The sequence below is a fragment of the Podarcis pityusensis genome (assembly GCF_964106645.2).
Source record: "Podarcis pityusensis genome assembly, chromosome: 13".
NCBI classification, from domain to species: domain Eukaryota; kingdom Metazoa; phylum Chordata; class Lepidosauria; order Squamata; family Lacertidae; genus Podarcis; species Podarcis pityusensis.
The window spans coordinates 35,998,064-36,017,135 of NC_138038.1; the positions used below are offsets into that span (position 1 = coordinate 35,998,064).

The following is a 19,072-nucleotide window of genomic DNA, read 5'->3' on the forward strand; positions in this document are numbered from 1 at the left end:
ACATATATACAACCTGAGCCTGCGATGGAGGGGTTCACAGCATTTAGCACCCCGAGACAGTCTTGCTTCTCCCATAGCTACAGCCTTGGATTCTAGCAGAAATCAGGCATGGATCCCTCTCTCTCTGCCTTTCCAGCTAGCAGCTTTTTCCTCTAGGTCACATCACAGTAAACTCTGCCCTAAAACTTCAGATTTGTCCCTCTAACTATTGTAAGAGCTGCAGGAGGGGCCACATCCATTTTTCATCTGGCACAGAGCCCCTTTCCTTTGTTCTCTTAATGGCCCATCACCCAGTCAGTTACCTCATCAGGAAGCTAGCCTGGCTTGATTAGCTTTTAACACTTGCTAGGATTATAAGTGTCTGACACCCACAAACGCATAACATCAGTTTATGCCTGCTGAAAAGGCATAAATCATTTCTCCCCCTTTTGTTTCTTCCCTCCCACACCTTTATTTAAATGGGACTTTTGAGGGTCTTTATTTTGCTCTTTACCCTGATGCTGCTTTAAATTGCTATTTGGTGCTACATGTTTTAGTGCAATCCTATGCACATTTACTTGGGAGTAAGACTCAGTAAAATATGCACAGAATATCCATGTTATTTGGGGATGGGTTTTTTTTAAGATGGTGTCCCTGCCCCCACCATACCATATATTGCTTTGTATCATTCTGTTTTAGTGTACCACTGTGTACTTTTTTATTCAAAAATGCAGTAGAACAAAAGTCACTCACAGCGATTTACAGTAATAAATAAATAGCATACATTTAAACCAGCATATCTAAATCTAAAACTCATTCATATTTTTAAAGGGCAGGACTAAAACACCCCACCCACTGAAGGAGGGCACAGTTAATTAAAACCCAAAGGCTTGGTAGAAAAGAAATATTTTTCCTGGTGCTTAACAATGTATATAAAGTAATTCTAAATCATTAGTTCTCCAAAGGTAGATCCTGATGAAACCAAAATGGCAGCATCCCCACACACAAGAAGAAGGGACCAGTGGGTCTGGAGAAACCCCAAGGTCTGCAGAAGTCCAAGATGGATCAGTGATCTGATTTGTAAGTGTCCTGTGTTCCTACATTCACTCCTCCCTGTGTCTGCTTGTAATGAAATGCACGCAGGTATGGTTTATCAGGATTCCTTGAGGGTCACTTCCAGTCTGACCCTTGACCGAATGCATATCCTTGCCCTGTTTATCCTCACCTCCTCCTTTGCTGTGCCAAACTATTGATTGTAAGCTCCTCAAGGCAGAGACCTGTGACCCAGAGCCAGCGGAATAAATGTTGCTTCTTGGCGGCGGGGGGGGGGCAGCAATTACTTCTTTGCTGCCCCATCCCCTGCAAGTCAAGAGATGCATCTTATCTGAGGCTGGCCAAGTTAATTTTGGCCCCACCCAAGTGACAATACAATAAATTTAATGACTAACTATTTGCAGCCTTTTTGCAACATCTAAAATTAGCTGCTGGAGGAAGTTGCCTCAGTCTCCCTAGTAGGGACAGCCACCCACCTATCGTCTTGCTTCTTGAACTCTGATAATGCCTCTTGCATGATTGGACACAGAGGAAGAGAGGATTGTGTGTAGAAACTAGCTTACTGCACAAAATAAAAATTCACATCCATTGCCCTGCCAGCTTTTGCCCCTGGCCCCACCCACCACTGCCATGTGGCCCCTGGAAAGTGGCCAAGAAGGGAATGTGGCCCTCAGACTGCAAAAGGCTCCCCACCCTTACTGCAAAGGGCCATTCATATTAATATATAAACAAGCAAACAGTGCGATGCAGTGCACTGTTCACTCCGAAGTAAGCTTTTCAGTGGAGAAGCTTACGTATCTTTGCAGAAGCTTAGGAAAAGCTTGGCCTATCGCCCAACATCCAAAAAACCATAGTGCTTCACCAACAAGTACAAAATAACCCCTCTTCGGCGCTACAAATCCAACTCAGTGGTGTAATGTTGGAAAATTGGAAAATGTCAACCACTTCTCCTATCTGGGCAGTTATCTTTCCACAAGGGCCAACACTGATGCCGAAATCCAGCATCGCCTGAGCTCTGCGAGTGCGACTTTCTCCCTACTGAAGTGCAGAGTGTTTGAGGACCGGGACATTCGCAGGGAAACCAAAATGCTTGTTTACAAAGCTATTGTAATACCAACCTTACTGTATGCTTGTGAAACATGGACCACTTATAAACGCCATCTCCAACTTGAAAGATTTCATCAACGGTGTCTCCGAAAAATTTTACACATCACTTGGGAAGACAGGTGAACTAACGCCAGTGTACTGGAAGAAGCAAAGATCACCAGTGTTGAAGCAATGATTCTTCAGCATCAACTTTGTTGGACTGATCATGTTGTGCGGATGCCTGATTATCATCTTCCAAAGCAACTACTGTATTCCAAACTTTAAAAGGGAAAGCGTAATGCTGGTGGTCAACAAAAGATGTTTAAAGACTGTCTCAAGGCAAATTTTAAAAAATGTAATACAAACACCAGCAATTGGGGAACACTTTCCTGCAAGCACTCCAATTGGAGAACTGCCTTTACCCAAAGTGTCATGGGCTTTGAAGACACTCAAACTCAGGATGCAAGGGAGATATGTGCTAAGAGGAAGGCACGCTTGGCAAATCCACACTGTGGTCAACTCCTGCCCGGAAACCAATGTCCCCACTGTGGAAGGACGTGTGGATCCAGAATTGGCCTCCACAGTCACTTACGGACTCATTGTTAAAACCGTGTTTATGGAAGACAGTCTTACTCGGCTACAAGTGATCGCCAAAGATGCTGTGCACTGTTCACTCCGAAGTAAGGTTTGCAGTGGAGCTTACTCTTGTGTAATGATGTGTAGGATCACAGCCTTATTCTATTCTTTGAAGACTTTACTGAATCTACTCTCTGCATCCCTGTATCAAGCATTTCTTCCATAGGAGAGCAAGAAGAGATCCTTTGATGTGTGTAAAGATCTGTGGATGGAGGTGCTAATCCAGCCCAGTCATTTGAAAGAGGGACAAAACAAGACACCTGAAACTTCACTTAAAACCAATTACAGGCAAATTTGGATCAAGACAGTAGCTCTGCTCAGATCAGGGTTTATTTTATTTTAAACTTTATATATATATATATATATATATATATATATATATATATATACCACCTTTTTTCTCTAAAGAACTTGAGGTGGCATACATGATTCTCCTCTCCCCATTTTATCCTCACAGCAACCCTGTGAGCTAGGATAGGCTGAGACACAGTGACTGGGACTCAATAGCTGAATGGGTCTCAAACCCTTGTTTCCCAGGTCCTAGTCCAACGCCCCAATCATTACACCACATTAGCTCACCGATGGCAAAGTTTAGAGTGAGGCAGTCACCGCTTCAGATTCCATGAGGGGGTGTCCTCTTTTAGAGACTATTTGAGCCACCTATGGCTACATAGCTGCCATGCATTTAAAGCATATGACTTCCCCTAAAGGATCCTCGGAATTGTCACGGACCTACAATTCCCAGCACCCTTAGCAAACTACAGTTCCCAGTATTCTTTGTGGGGAGCCATGTGCCTTCAATGTATGCTGTGCATGCGACCTGTGTCTCTGCCATGAAAGGGAGGAAAGTTCCACCTCCTGTCTCGAGAGCTTTTCCGTCTCTGGAACAATGAGCCCTCCCGATAGGTGTTTTGCTACAGTACTGTATATTTGTTTGTTTGTGTGTGCTCCATCGTATTAAAGCTGCTGGACTCTCTAGACACAAACCTGGAGACATTACCAACAAGCAAGTCTCAGCAGAGGCCTACCACCTGAGATTGCATGGCCTGTTCAGACAGGTATAGACAGATGGCCATCCAGAGAAATGGGGCTACAATTATTTTTTTGGTAAAACTAAGGTTCTGTGTCCTGCACGCTTAGAACTACACTGCTCTCTCCCAAGAGCAGAGTTACAGGTATGCATTTTCAGGCTGTCAGAGCTCATACTCATTGTTTGGAGGTAGGAAGAGAAAGGAGGGAAATCTATCTCCCTCTCTCCTGTGTGGCCACACCTGATCCCTTTTTAATACAGTGCAAGCCTCTTTGCTCATACACACACACACACACACACACACACACGCATTTACACACCTTCCTCCCAAAATCACATAATCTCTCAATCGCATACATCTCTCTCCTGCAAAACCGCAGTTGCATCCTCTTCCCGCACACACACCGTGTAAAAACCTTGCACAGATAATATATCCCCACCACAGCCACACACCATCAGCAAATGAAAAACTACCTCCTCTAAACCTCCCAGATAAATGACACAATTTCCCTCTTGCCACAGAGGTCCTATCCCCGGTTAACCCCTCCCACCCAGCTGCTGCACCCCTCCCTGCTGACCCCTTCTCCCCCCACCGCACCCCGCCCCCAAATCCCCACCCCTTTCTCCTGCCTGGGGAGGAGGCGCTGCCTTTGTTCCGCCAAGGGTTAACCCGGATTGTGTCTGTCACCCAGTTGCCCGGATGCTGATGTAAGGGGAGAGCTCGAGAGATCCCTTCAGATTGCAGTGAGAGGAGGCGAAGGACCAGAGCAGAAGAGGCTCTCCACCAGCATCTTTCATCCACGGCAACAGCAGCACCAACAGCAGCATCCTTGGCTGGACCAGCTGGATGATGCTGGTACCCGGACTGTAGCATCCTTCATCCTTCTCTCGCCTCCCTTTCCCTCCCTGATGCCGAGAGCATCCCCCTCCCCCTAAATCCTTCAGGATGCCGGCCCCGGTATTGTCCCTATAGGGGGATATCAGGGGGGCCTTGCCTTGCCGTGCCTCTCCCCTCCCCTCCCCTCCCCACCCCACCCCAAATCCCCCGTCTCTTATTGTTGCTCAGAAGGGTGACAGACAAAAGCCATGTCCGGTGGCAAAGAGGCAGGTGGGGTCCACCCCTACCAGCCACAACAGAGCCAGCAGCATGCTCAGTATGTGGGGCCCTACCGGCTGGAGAAGACACTGGGGAAAGGGCAGACTGGTGAGTACTTGGCACCCTGCTGCTCCTGGAGGTGGGGTGGGGTAGGAGGGGCAACCCCAATGCCACAGAAATGGGTGCGATGGGAGAGCCCAGAGCTTCGCCTGTGGACCAGAAGTGTTTGTCCCATTGCAGAATGAGGGTGGGGAAAGAGATCCGAAAAAGGGAAGGCAGATGCATTTCCTGTTGGGGAAAATAAATTGGCCGCAGTGGTGGTGGTGGTTGGCGAAAGCTGAATTCTTTCCTGTCCTGGAGTTTATTTGAGGAGAGCAAATGGGGAGTCTTGTTTGGGGCCAATGGCATCTAGGTTTAGCAGGTTGTCAGGAGAAGGGGGCAACACTTTGGGTGTTGGGGCACCTCTCCATCTCTCTCTCTCTCTCTCTCTCTCTCTCTCTCTCTCTCTCTCTCCTCTCTCCCTCTCCCTCTCTTTCTTACACACTGTTTTATTTGGGAGTGGAGAGTAAATGTTGGAGACTACCAGAAGGGAAAAGGTGTCTTTTAAGAGTTCAAAGGAGTGCATTAATGTTTACCCTGCTGGACTTTATTTGGGGTCCCTGTGCATGGCAGGGAAATAGTTTGCTTTACAGAGGTAGCAGATAGAAGAAGAAAAAAGCGAAAATTTAAAAAACAACAACAAATAGGGGCAGGTTTTGAAAGTGGTTGTGGCCACCCCTGTACTTAGCAGCAAGTGCTGTTTGGGGATAGTTGGGTTCTTAGGAGCACAGTGCTTTTGTGGTAGTTGATAGGTAGGTGTGTTTGTGTGTTTTAACACACATTAAATGCCCAGATGGAGCTTGGAAAGGGGAACGCAGCGAGGGCAGCGGTGGATCGACCATATTTTCTGGATGGGTTAGTTTCCATACCTCTGCCCAGGTGCCTGTGCCCTGGTGGTTGGGGCCTGAAGCAGTTCTGTTTGGGATGAAGCAGTAGCTTAAAAATAATAATGCTGCAATGGCCAAGGTTGGTTGGGGAGGGAGGAAAGCAAGAAGAACCAACTGCTCCAGATTTATTCCATACAGATTCCCTACCTCCAACTCCCCCCCTCAAAAAAAAACCCTGTCTGGTTGGTGGAGAGACGGGACATCCACCCATCTCTGTCTCTCCCCCCCCCCCCCCATCTCTATTTTGCCAAGGCTCTGTATTTATGAGGGGGCAATCTATAGGAGAGGCCTATAGATTTCTCTCCCCCCCCCCCATACACCAATCTTCTCCTGCTGCAGCACTCTGGATGAATGGAAGAGTGGTGGTTTTGTTTTTTTTTTACTCTCTGCAGGGATGCCGATTCGATTGTGCGGTTTAGATTATGGGGCTTGGTTATGAGAGAGATTGCTTGAATAAATGCCTAAAGGCTGGGTAATATGAAAAACCGTCTCCTTTGGCTTCCTTCTCCTCTTTTTCGGTGACAGACAGTTGTTGGATGGAAGGCTGAGGATGGGAAGCGGGGAGTGCAGGGGGGGGTGAAACCATCCATCTCTCTGCAATGATGCAGGAAAACCCAAACCACAAGGCCTCTCTCTTCTCTCTTCTCTCTCTCTCTCAATTTGTGTGTGTCTGTGTGTAGAATGAGTATTGTGGCTTGGAAAGGGGGAAGATTACTGCAGTGGCAGAAAAAGACACGGTGACAGGGGGGAGAAGGAGCCGGGCTATGCTTGTGTGTGCGTGCATGTTTGGGAGGTGGGGTTGTGTGTTTTTTTGGTTTTGGTTTTAAGGAATCATAACAATAATAAATATCTGGAGCAGGTGGGTGAAAGAGACAGAAGAGGTAGCAGGGGATAAGGGAGGGCGGGATTTTGCTGAATAATCATTTCTGCACCGTGGCGGCAGGCAGTTCATGCAAAGACATTTCAGGAATCGCAGACTGAATGGGTAGGTGGATGGAATCTTGCTGGGGGTGGATGGGATGAGGCCTGGCTGCATCCCATACCCCAGAAGGAGGGGAGACCAGGAGCAATAGGACAAATGGCCGCCTTCTACGGCGGGCGAGAGTTTTCTTGCTCTTCTAATTTTGCTTGCCGCCGTATTTCTAGCAATCTCGTTTCCTCCTTCTCTGAAGGAGTGTTATTATGGTTATGTGAATCCTCAGTTGGCAGGAAACAGCGGAAGTCCAGGCACCAGCAGTGACATGCCCAAGGTCATCTAAGGGATGTTGGTGGCAGAGATAGAAATCAAAAACTGTGCATATCCCTGTTCCTCCTTGGCTATCCTGTTCAGTTTTGGTTTCCCAGACCTGAAGATGCTGAGTAGCGAAATGATAATAACCATGGCCAACTTAACAGTGTTCTCCCGCAGGACAGGTCATGCAAGAATTCTGCACTAGCAGTGATTGGAGACCTTAAATTCTGCAACTGGAATAATTAGAATAGGCTTGTCTCCCCGCCCATCAGTCCATAGTCTCAACGATCTGAGATGCCAGTGGATTGGATCCAGGTTGTTAAACTTTACTCTCATTGACTAAATGAACGGGACTTAAGTTAGCCAAGATTAACTTGTCCTATTGATTTCAGTGGGGCTGAAGCTGCCTAGATCCATTGCCCTGGAGTGCCTTGGGCAAGTATGTCAATCTTGGCTTATTTACTATTCTTAAGGAGTAGAACTGAGCATTGAAAAATATATAAAAACATACATATCAACAGACATGGGGGGAGGGAAACCTCATCACTTTACTCACTCTTTTGCTTTCCTTATGCTTCCCACCTTTTAAAAGGCTGTGGGACTCACCTCCCATGTATGTTGTCAGGTCTACTTACAGTACCATACAAGAGGTTAAGGATGCCCTTTATATATCTTTTCGTTTGCAGAATTGGAGTTTATAGATACAAACCCAAACCCAAAGAGAGATGTAAACTCTTAACGTGTGGAATATCTGTAATTTAGGATTGAAACATGGGGAATCCCCACCCCAAGCTCTGATTCAATTTAACAGGGTCACCAGAGGTCAGATAAAATTGTTGGATCTACCCTATGGATTCCCAGTTGACCAGTCTACTGTTCTGTCCTAAACCATGACGCTCTGTGCCAGATTTGCAAATGCTCCCGCCATCGTTGCTAAGCTCACAAAACGTTGTACTAAACCATACGATCAAACTCTCTCTATTTACTAGAGACAACTCATATTTTCTGGTATGAGCCCTTGGTCAATTCCTTGCTTTTTCGGAGGCAGTGTGTTAAAATTTTGTTAGTGCATGTTGCTTGAGTTATTGTTCATTTTTCAGATTTGAGCTGCCGAGTTAGATCTAGAAGTTAAGGTGAATGGGTGGATTTCTTCCTTATGGTGGAAGACAAGGCTATCAGTGGTCACCAGCGATGATGGCTACACTTTGTCCCCATGGTTTGGAGGCAGTAAGGGTTTTGGGTACTAGTTGCTGGAAACCACAGGAGGGAAGAGTCGTCTTTGTGCTCAGGTCCCGCTTTCCCACTGTGGCATCTGGTTGGCCACTGTGAGAACAGGATGCTGGACTCGACGGGCCATTGGCCTGATCCAGCAGCCTCTTCTTGTGTTCTTATGATGGATGCATCTTGTCTATAGTGCATAGGTGTGTGTATATGCACGCACACGAACACGGTGGCACTACCCAGTGACATTTCACTGCCTCCGAATAATGTTTGGAACTGTTATGACATATTGCAGGCGATCGTGTTTGTCAAATATACTTCCAGCCAAAAGAACAAGACCTTTTTTGGCTTTTAAATAAGTGCCTACTGCAAAATACACAGACACAACATGTAGCAGGGTGAGTGGAGCCTTCAGCAATGTGTCATAGCATGCATGTGTTGGGGCGGCCGGAACAGGATTAGCTTTGAAGTGTCCCTGTTTTCATCTGGGAAATGTTGGTGGGTATGCTAAAAGTCCCTTCCTCCCAGATAAAGAACAAACGGGGGCAGCGGGGGGGGGGGGGGAAGCAGGCCATCCTTCCAAAGAGAGAAGACCTCCAACCAAAGAAAAACTCCGTCCCACCACCCAGCAATTTTCAAAATAAAAATTGTGAGGTTCAGTGGGTGCCGAGAGGAGTTGTCTATGGGCGCTATGGTGCCCACGGGCACCACATTGGGGACCTTGGTTGTATCATGTGAACATGGCAATTGTTTCCCCCTCCTGCTCCTATTTACATCCTTAGATATTTGGAAACGGTCTGCATATCCACACCTGTTCCTGCCCAGTTTGCCTTTTCTCTGCCTGTCCAACTTGTGATCCAGTAAAATAAACATAGCCCCCCATTTGGGGGAAGCAAGGTGGGACTTGATCCATCTTCTGGCTTTTCTGATGGGCTGCAAAGCAAGGTATGGCCAGGGTGTGTATGGGGGAGAATCAGAGAATGTAGGGACAGGTTAGCTTGCGGCATATATTCCTATACACAAGGGGCTGTCCTTATTGTTGTGTATCCCCGCCCCCCCAGTAAATTAATGTCCACATTTTTCCCATTTTGTGAGTGCCTTTTTCAAATTTTGCTAGCATATTTCAGGAATTGTCACGATTGAGTCCCTAGACATGAAATCTCTGGAGTGGGTGATTCTAGTGTGCATGCATAAAAATGCAGGCGCATGCACACTAAAGGCTCACGCAGAGAGCACACGCAATGCCATTTCTCACACTGCAGTTCTAAGGTATTTCAAAGTATTGATTGCATAGTGAAGTAGGTTTTTTTCCCTAGTGTGTCAAGTTTAAACCAAAAGAACCGCCATCCTCCTTGTCTTTGAAATCAGTGAGGGACGGGCTATTGCAGAATAAATAGGCACATCATGCCACTGGCGATGAAAAGAGTTTAGCACTATGTAATAGTGGATGGACTGGGGCTTCCAAAGTGAGCTTTGGTAGGATCATAGAGCCAGATGGTATCCCAAAGGCCATCTAGTCCAACCCCTAACAATGTAAGAAACCTGCTGCTTCAGCAGCTGTGTAAGGTGACCACCCCGTCTCTGCCTAAAAACCATTCTAAGAAAGGTATTTACTGTCCAACAGTTAACAGCATTAATGTGCATACTTTCATCTTCAGTCTATAGATTAAACCTCCCCTCCTTGTAATTTGAATCTGGGTCCTGCCCTGTGTTCTATTGCCTCGTTTTTTAAATTATTACATTCATATTCTGTCTTTTCTCCAAGGTGGCTCTTCCACCCCATTTTATTTTCACAACAACTCTGTGAGGTAGGTTAGGCTCTGAGGGAGTAGCTGATCCGAGGTCACCCAGTTAGCTTCATGGCTGAGTGGGGATTTGAACCCTGGTCTCCCTGGTCTTAGTTTGACACTCTAACCACTCCACCACACTGGCTCTGTGTGATAATCCTTCACATCTTTGAAGGCGGCTGTCCTACCTGCTCTGTGTTGTCCCTTCTCCAGGCTAAACAGACCCGGCTACATTGCCTGTTCAGATTAAGATTAAGATTAAGATTAAGATAAATTTATTGTCATTGTCCGTATATACACAGTATACACAACAACGAAAATCAAACACCCACCCAAAGACCGGGTTCACATACACATTTGCACGTATCTCCAACACTCTCATCCTATTCAGACATAATCTATAAAAACATATCATACTCCAGAATGTAACATAACCTATTAAAAGCATAACATAACCTAAAAACCTGTCTCATTCCTTCCTACTCCCTGCTTGCTATTTCTTGCAACTGGCCCTGAGATCATTATTTAGTGCAATCAGAGCTCTTGGATAGAAAGTATTCAGAAGGCGTGTGGTTCGTGTTTTCATTGTCCTATATCTTCTGCCCGAAGGCAACAGTTCAAAGAAGTTGTGAGCAGGATGGGTGGGATCTCTCAGGATATTGTGTGACTTCTTCAAAGTGCGAGACGTGAAGATCTCATCCAGGGTTGGTAGTTGGAGCCCAATAACATTCTGGGCAATTTTAATTATTCTCTGTAAAGCTTTTTTATCCGTTTCAGAGCTGCTCCCATACCACGATAATATACTATAGGTTAAGACACTCTCGATGGTACTGTGATAATAGGACAGAAGTAGGTGCTGAGATAGATTCAGTCCCCTGAGCATTCTCAGGAAATACAACCTCCCCTGCACCTTCCTCACAACCATATTAATATTTGCAGTCCATGAGAGGTCCTCAGAGATGTAAATGCCCAGGTATTTAAAACTACCAACCCTCTCCACCTCCTCGCCATTTATGTGCAATGGTAAAAATACACTTTTCTTTCTCCTAAAGTCAATTATGAGTTCTTTGGTTTTTTTGGTGTTAAGCATAAGATTGTTTTCTTTACACCATTGAATTAACCCCTGTACTTCTTTCCTATAAGCAGTCTCATCGTTCTCACTAATGAGCCCCACCACTGTTCCTTATAGGACTTGATCTCCAGGCCTCTGTCTGGACACACTCCCAATTTGTTCATACCTTCCTTAGACTGTGGTGCCCAGAAATGTACACCACGCAGTGGTGAGGTCTGACCAAAGCGTGGGGTGGCCATGTGTCCTGCGTTACAGAAGGCCATCCTTTGTTTGAAGAACTGTCAGAGGACAGGCCTCTATTTGAAGGCCTGACTGGTCCAAGGCTGGTTTAAAGAGAGAGAATTATAAGAAGGGAGAGCAGGGCAGGCCACCAGGTTTCTCCAGCAACCGTTGCTACCTGTTCAGCCGACTAGACAGGCACACAGTATTGCAGGAATCCTGGAAACTGTAGTTTTCCCCCTTCCAGAACTGCAATTCCCAGCACCCGACAATTCCCACGATTCTTTGGAGGAAGTTACGTATGGTATGCATGTAACCCACAACTCTTCACAGAGACAAATAGGTTTTTCTCTCTTCCCGCTACTCAGTCTCATCCATCCCTGCCCATTTTTTAATGTTATGTTATTGAGGTATTGTTTTTCTATTTATGTTGTAGTTATCATTTCTACATTTGCATCTTTGATATGCAAATTGGTGTCCTCTTGTGACCTATTTTTCCCAGAGGATGCTTTTCCTTTCCTTTCCTTTTTAAAAAAACATTTTTATTTTTGCATTTTCTATTTTACATATACAAGTGAAATAAAAACATAAACATATAATCCCCTTTGACTTCCCTCCCCCCCCCCCGCCGCCATTGTGGATCATAATATAACAAGCTTTTCCGCCTCTTTTTGACAATGCTTAAATGCCAACCTTACCGCAACAGAACAGAGTAGTACCACACCAACTGAAAACAGGAGCATTACAAGGATGTTTCTTTTCTTTTTTCAAGTTAGACCTTTTACTTACGAAGGTGTAAGGAAAAACAGGCAGGCAGAATTCTACCCAGTTTTACCCAGACAGAAGTAAACTTGCTCCTGCCTTCCAGTGTCAGGGCCAAAGAGTGTAAAGGCAAGCAGGGTAAAAAGGACAAGCCCATGGCACTTGTTGTTGTTTTTTAATTAAATATAAATAATGTTTGATATAATGAAATAACTTAGAGCCTATCAGACCACCCATATCTGTACTCTGGATGATTTGCAAGGATTCTTTTGGCTTCTGGCTATGGGGGGTGGTGGTGGGGGGGTGCAGACATCAAGGTCCTAGAAGGCCACCATCAGTGGCTGGTGGGCTGCGTTTTGCTTGGTGGGCCGCAAATTACGCAGCCCTGCTCTAGGCTAAAGACAATCTCTTCCTTCAGCCTTCTTGCATGTGATTTGTCTGGTCTGCTTATTTTGACAGCCGCACCACACCACTATGACACCAGATCTAGCGACTTAGATAGAGTGCATGTCTTTTTAATTTTTTTTTTATTTTCTGACAGGCTGAAAAGATGTATTTGGGTGTGAGAGGGTTTAACTTTCTTTTTTTCCATGACTCAGTTTGTATTCTCACAATGTGAAGCTGAGTTTCAAGGTCAGAGAGAGCGAGAGAGAGAGCGCACCTTTTGGAAGTTTGTATTTTAAACACACAGACCCTGCCATTGTTGTGAGGCTTCCATAGCTTATTTACCAAAAATAGTGTGTATTTTCTGACATTTGCTCCTGGTAAACCACTGTCCCTATTTTGCCTTTGAAGGGGGTACAGTGGTGATGATGATGGTTTATTTTAGGATGCCTTTGCTTTCTTTCAACCTTGTTAGTAAGTGGGACTTAAAAAACAGGAAGCAGTTATGTCCCTGTTGCTAATACACTCAAAGAACCAATGGATGGGAAGCTGTTGTAGAGTCAACGAGTGGCGTTCAGCTCAGGTTGCCAACTTTTCTAGCTGGCTCTGCAGCTGTGAGTTTGGCAGGGTATTGTATTTATCATATTTTCATCCCGCCCTACTTCAAAGGATCTCAGGGTGGTCTACTGAGTTCTGCCTCACTCACACACCTATCTTATCCCCACAACCGCCCTGCGAGGTAGGTTGGGGGGAGGGGGAGAGATTGAGAGAGAGACCCAGGATCACCCGGGGAATTTCATCATGGCTGAACATGGAACATGGGATTTCTGAGTTCTGAATCCAGCACACTGTCCATTGCACCACACTGGCTCTCATGCTGCCACATGCTGTTGCTTTAAGTAGGATAGGTAAAGGGACCCCTGACCATTAGGTTCAGTCATGGCCGACTCTGGGGTTGCGGCGCTCATCTCGCTTTATTGGCCGAGATGGTACAGCTTTCGGGTCATGTGGCCAGCATGACTAAGCCGCTTCTGGTGAACCAGAGCAGCGCACAGAAACACCGTTCACCGGTACCTATTTATCTACTTGCACTTTGACGTGCTTTCGAACTGCTAGGTGGGCAGGAGCAGGAACCGAGCAACGGGAGCTCACCCCATCGCAGGGATTCGAACTGCTGACCTTCTGATCGGCAAGTCCTAGGCTCTGTGGTTTAACCCACAGTGCCACCCGTGTCCCTTTTAAGTGGCATAATCCACAGCAATTAGCAGGGGATGATACTTTACTTCTGTGATGGCTCCTCAGGCAGTAGAGCATGAGACTCTGAATCTTGGGGTTGTGGGTTTGAGTCCCACGTTGGGCAAAAAGATTCCTGCATTGCAGGGAGATGGCCCTCATGGTCCCTTCCAACTCTATGATTCTACCTCTGCAGGGCCAGCCCCACCCATGAGGCTGACTGAAGTGGAGGAACCCTACAGGGTGTCCTCCTTGGGGCTGCCCTGCCCGCCACCAGTTGCACAGTGGCGGCTTCTGGCAAGACCTCTCAGAACTCGCGAGAGCTCTGCAAGATCTCACGAGATCTTGCTGGAAGCTGCCACAGACATGCAACCCTGGTAATAATAATAATAATAATCTATTACTTATACCCTGCCCATCTGGCCGGGCCTCCCCAGCCACTCTGGGCAACTTCCAAAAGAATAGTAAAAACAGAGGGAAGACAGAGACAGAGCAGCCAGGTGACACGTTATCACTGGAGAGCATTTTGGACCCCCCCTCTTCATCCAGAACTCAGCCTATGTTGAAAGTTGAAGAGTGAAGGACTTTAAGACAATTAGCCCCTGTCAACCACCATAAGGGGAAGTACTGTTGCTAGGAAGGGAGGCGGGAAGAGCTCAGTTGGAGCAACATCATTTTTTGGAAGGTTGCATTCCTTCGTCGTTCTCTGTGAATTATTGAATAAATAGCTTGGTAAGGGGGGGGGGGGGAGACACACAATAAAACACCAAACATTAACAACTTCCCTAAACAGGGGTGCCTTCAGATGTCTTCTAAAAGTCAGATAGTTGTTTATTTCCTTGACATCTGATGGGAGGGGGCTCCACAGGGTGGGTGCCACTACCAAGAAGGCCCTCTGCCTGGTTCCCTGTAACTTCATTTCTCGCAGGGAGGGAACCGCTAGAAGGCCCTTGGAGCTGGAACTCAGTGTCTGGGCAGAACGATGGGGGTGGAGACGCTCCTTCAGGTATACAGGACCGAGGCCGTTTAGGGCTTTAAAGGTCAGCACCAACACTTTGAGGTAGTTGAGGCCATGGTGGCCTGCCAAATGGAGGCTATTATTTGTATGCCTTTTTTGCTGGTCAGGCCTGAAGAGGGCACTGAAGCCTAAACCACACATTCCTGGGCGGCTTATCATGCTGTTCTGCTCTCTGGCCCCTGAGGTGCCTGATCCGTATATTCCCTGATATGCACACACATTGCCCCATGGCAGGGCAGCACCTAGAGAAAGCCTTTATGGCAGAGGAGGGGAACCTCTCCTAGACCAAGGGCTGCATTCTGTTCTGGGCCGCCATGAGAGAGCTGAGGGCCAGTGGTGGGTGGGGCCAAAGGCAAAAGTGGGTGGAGCAATCGATGCTGACACACACGGACACACCTGACCCCATCACCTCCATCCAGGAAAGCAAGAGGCATTGTCAGAGTCCACAGACGCATTCCAGCCAGGCAAAAACACTGAAGGAGGAGGCAAAGTAGAATTGGGGGCGTGTGACCTGGACAGGCCTGTAGAGCTGCATTTGGCACCTGGGCCTGAGGGTCCTCATTCTTGCCATAGGGGCCCACAATCCCTGGATTCTAGAGGTGTTAACATAGGAGCATATACCAAGTCTACACTGGCTGGCAGCACCTCTCGAAGGTTTCAGGCAGGGGACATTCGCAGCCCTAGCTGGAGATGCCAGGGATTCCACACATTATGCACGTGAAGTCGATTCTCTGCCGCTGAGCTTAGCCTGCTACATATATTCAGCATTCATAGAGGATTCTGCCCAGGCCTCTGAACTTCTTGATACCAGAGAGCAAATGTATGGCCTCAAGTTTTGGCACGAACAAAGAAAGAACTCAAGGTGATGCGGTATGGGCCTAACAACGGGTACCATTGGCTCCCAGAGCCCAGTTAGATTTGCTGGTACCTCGGGTTATATATGCTTCAGGTTACATACACTTCAGGTTACAGACTCCGTTAACCCAGAAATAGTGCTTCAGGTTAAGAACTTTGCTTCAGGATAAGAACAGAAATTGGGCTCCGGCGGCGCGGTAGCAGCAGGAGGCCCCATTAGCTAAAGTGGTGCTTCAGGTTAAGAACAGTTTCAGGTTAAGTACGGACCTCCAGAACGAATTAAGTACTTAACCTGAGGTACCACTGTATAAGGTGGGAGTGAGATCTATGTTTTATGCCATAAGGGGGCATCTGAGGGAGCAGAGAAACCTGTTTCCTCTCCAGCCTTCCCTCGCTTGCTTGGCTCACTTCTGGTACTGGGGCTGGCGGGGGGGACGGGGACAACTGCTGTTCAGGGAACAGCTGAAACTCGGTGTTAGACCATCCACTTTGTGTGCAGAAGGGCCCCAAAATATTTAGGAATATGGAATTCATGCCAGCAGCATCTCCAGGAAGCGCTAGGAATGTCCCCTGCTTCAAACTCTGGAGAGCCTTTGCTAGTGAACATAGACAATGCTGAGCTACAGGAGGTGGACCAAGCGTCCGACTCAAATCCTTTCACTCAGCCTGATGTGTTTGCAGGGAGATCAGACGTTGCTGACAATCTGATGGGCATTTTTATTTGTTTGCAGAGTGGTTAGATGACGCCCCACGCTTTCCAGTCACTCTCCTTATGGCAGAAAGTCTGGTCCTTTTGTGGGGAAGTGGGTTAGTTGGCACAAGACCTCCCAGTCAACTCTTAATTGTGCAGCCTGAATTGGCTGGTAGGTAATTGAATTCCACCCAGGAAGAGTGACAGTCTAGAAGTGCCCTTGGTGTAAGGCAGCTTTCTATGTCCTTATGCTTAAAAGCAGCAGAGTGTGTCAAGGTAAGGCAGGGAAGCATGATGAAATTTTTGCTCCCTTCTTTCTTTCCGTGTAAGGCATGCAGCCTCCCTCCCTCCTCAATTCCTGCTTGCTTTATGAAGAGGGCAAGCATGTATTTCACATGTGTTTGCCCAGCACACAAAGTTTGACCCCAAGATGTAAGACCCTGGGCTGAGAAGAACAGGGAATGGAGGAAGAGTCTTGCCCTACAATGTTTTGTGCACGCTCCTGTTTATTCTGCATGCAGTCCTCTCCCAGTGCTGGTTTGCGAAGTGGTGTACACACAATGTTAGCCACAATGCAAATCTATCCAGTCATTTCTTCTGAAATATTGTATTTGATGCATCCTCCTCCAAAACCAGCTTCAATCCAAACTGAGTTGCATTTCAAGCAGGTAATGTGCACACAGCCTGTCTTTCTATCCAGACCTATTTGCTAGGTGAGAGAGGAGGGTATATAAGTGGCCTTCTGAGGCAGGGGCCATTTGAAACTCACCACCAGTCCTCTTGGCTGGCAGTTAAAATTTTGCTTTCTCCAGAATTACCCATGTGATCATTGGCCTTTATCTCAGGGATCTGCTGATCCCAGGTGAGGTGTCTAAAAAATCCCTACAAGGCCCGTTATTGACGGAACTTGTTACTGATGCCAGGCTCAAGCTAAACTGGAGGTACTCCGCGAGCAAGGGACAAGGGTCGTCCAGGATAAATTCCCCCTCCTCAAATTCACCATATTCCTTCTCTTGTGGGACAGGGCAGTATGGGCAAAAGTGGAGCAGGATGATGGCAACATTTTTAAATGGAATCCCCTGTAACGATCACTTGTTTATCTCATATATGCCATCCATTTTATCAAAAGGGACTGCTTTGACACTTGACTTTGAAAAGGGATTTGTCTTGTTTAGAAGGGGAACAAACCGTCCTAACCCAACCTTTTTCAGCTGTGCTGACTGGGGTTGATGGCAGTCGTAGGATGCTTCCAGACTGTCAATGTTTTGCAGAAGGGATTCAAGTGCCCACCAGGAAATTGTTGGCTTTGCATAATTAAAGTGGATTAAAGCACTCTGTTGCCCTAGCACTAGTCCACTTTTAAAAAGTAGCCAACTTTTTGCAGTTAGGAAAGTGACGGGGAAATGTTGAATGAACAAACGACTAAGGAGAAGACATATAAACTCCACACAAGCAAATCAGAACGAATGCTCATTGTTGTATAACAATGTTCCCAGTAGATTGGGACAAATGCTTAGTAAAGACTGGATTATAATCTGATCTCCACATAAACTTTGTGCAAGCAAATCAGGGTGAATGCTCAATAAATAAATCATCTGGAAGAATACATAGTCCCAAATATCTGAGGGGAGTCAGGTTGGAAAAAGTTGTACTAACCTTATGGGTTAGGCCAAATTATTGTGAGCTAATAATTTTGATGAGCTAATTTGGAAGGCTGGTATAGAGTATCCTTTGTTAGGGCACAATGGTGGGCTAGATAAGAGCCTGTTATCCAACAGCTTGTGGACTGATTCTAGTCTGTGAAATATTTTTTTAGCAGTTTTAGTAATCTCATTACATTCAATGCCCCTTTCAGACATAAGGTGTATTTTGGAGCCGTAGGACAGGCACTGATCTGGGATAATTTTGGGGCAGCTGTTTCTAATTCATAGGATTTATTTGAGAACTCCACTCTTTAGAAGTCCTTACAGTGATTCATCCTTTGCAAGGGCAGGGAATAGGCAGGGAATCTGAATTAATTGGGGATCCATTCATTACGTCTGGGAACCTGAGAAATAGTGACGGTATTCAGTCTCTCTTTTGTGTGGTGAAAGGTACTGTTCTATAGTTGCCATCATGTACGGGGTGCGCTGCCGGGCATATTTAATTAAAAATGAGAAAAACAAAAATATCCCCAACTCCTGCAAAATAAGTATTTAGTAGCCTAGTCCAGAGTTTATGCTGTCCGTTGAATGTTGAGCTGAAATATAACTGTTGAGTAACAAATGTAACTTTCGCTCTGGAAAAAATAATAAAATATTATTATACTGTACAAAATAGAGAGAGAGAGAGAGAGATGATGCAAATGCTATCAGTTCTTTTTAACTGGTGATACCAGGAATTGAACCTGGGATGTCCTGTACGTGAAGCTTGGCTCTGCCACTGAGTTATGGCCCCTTTCTCCATGATCCAGGTGGCTTCATTACCTGCCCTCCCCATCCTTAGAATGTACTCACAGTCAGAGTGCCTGATGGGCAGAGAAAGGTCCAGCCCTGTTTCCTGCAAGGGCAAACTGACTCTGTATGAGCTTCTGCTGAAACCTACTACTCCTTGAGAAAGCGGGGAGTACAGAAAGCAGCATAATGAACATGGTCCCTTCCATGTGAATTGGGAGCACAATGTCTTCCAAAGTATTCTTGAAACACATTGACACCAGAATTTAAGCATTTCCTTGCACATCAGCAACAGATACTG

The 19,072-nt window shown here is 46.3% G+C and overlaps 1 protein-coding gene across 5 annotated transcripts in view; it reads left to right on the forward strand.

Annotated features, from left to right (window-relative positions):
* BRSK1 (BR serine/threonine kinase 1) overlaps positions 1–19,072 on the forward strand; it is a 61,150-nt gene that overhangs the window by 6,006 nt on the left and 36,072 nt on the right. For 2 of the 5 annotated variants that reach the window (XM_080976138.1, XM_080976144.1), the window contains exons 3-4: positions 935–1,059; positions 4,477–4,988. The exons of 1 other annotated variant lie outside the window; for it this stretch is intronic. In XM_080976138.1, the coding sequence (XP_080832264.1) occupies positions 4,871–4,988 (118 nt within the window). In that variant the 5' untranslated portion in view covers positions 935–1,059; positions 4,477–4,870. Of the gene's footprint in view, positions 1–934; positions 1,060–4,476; positions 4,989–8,988; positions 9,925–19,072 lie in introns of those variants that run through there. 2 more of the 5 variants (XM_080976141.1, XM_080976142.1) reach the window with 2 other exon arrangements.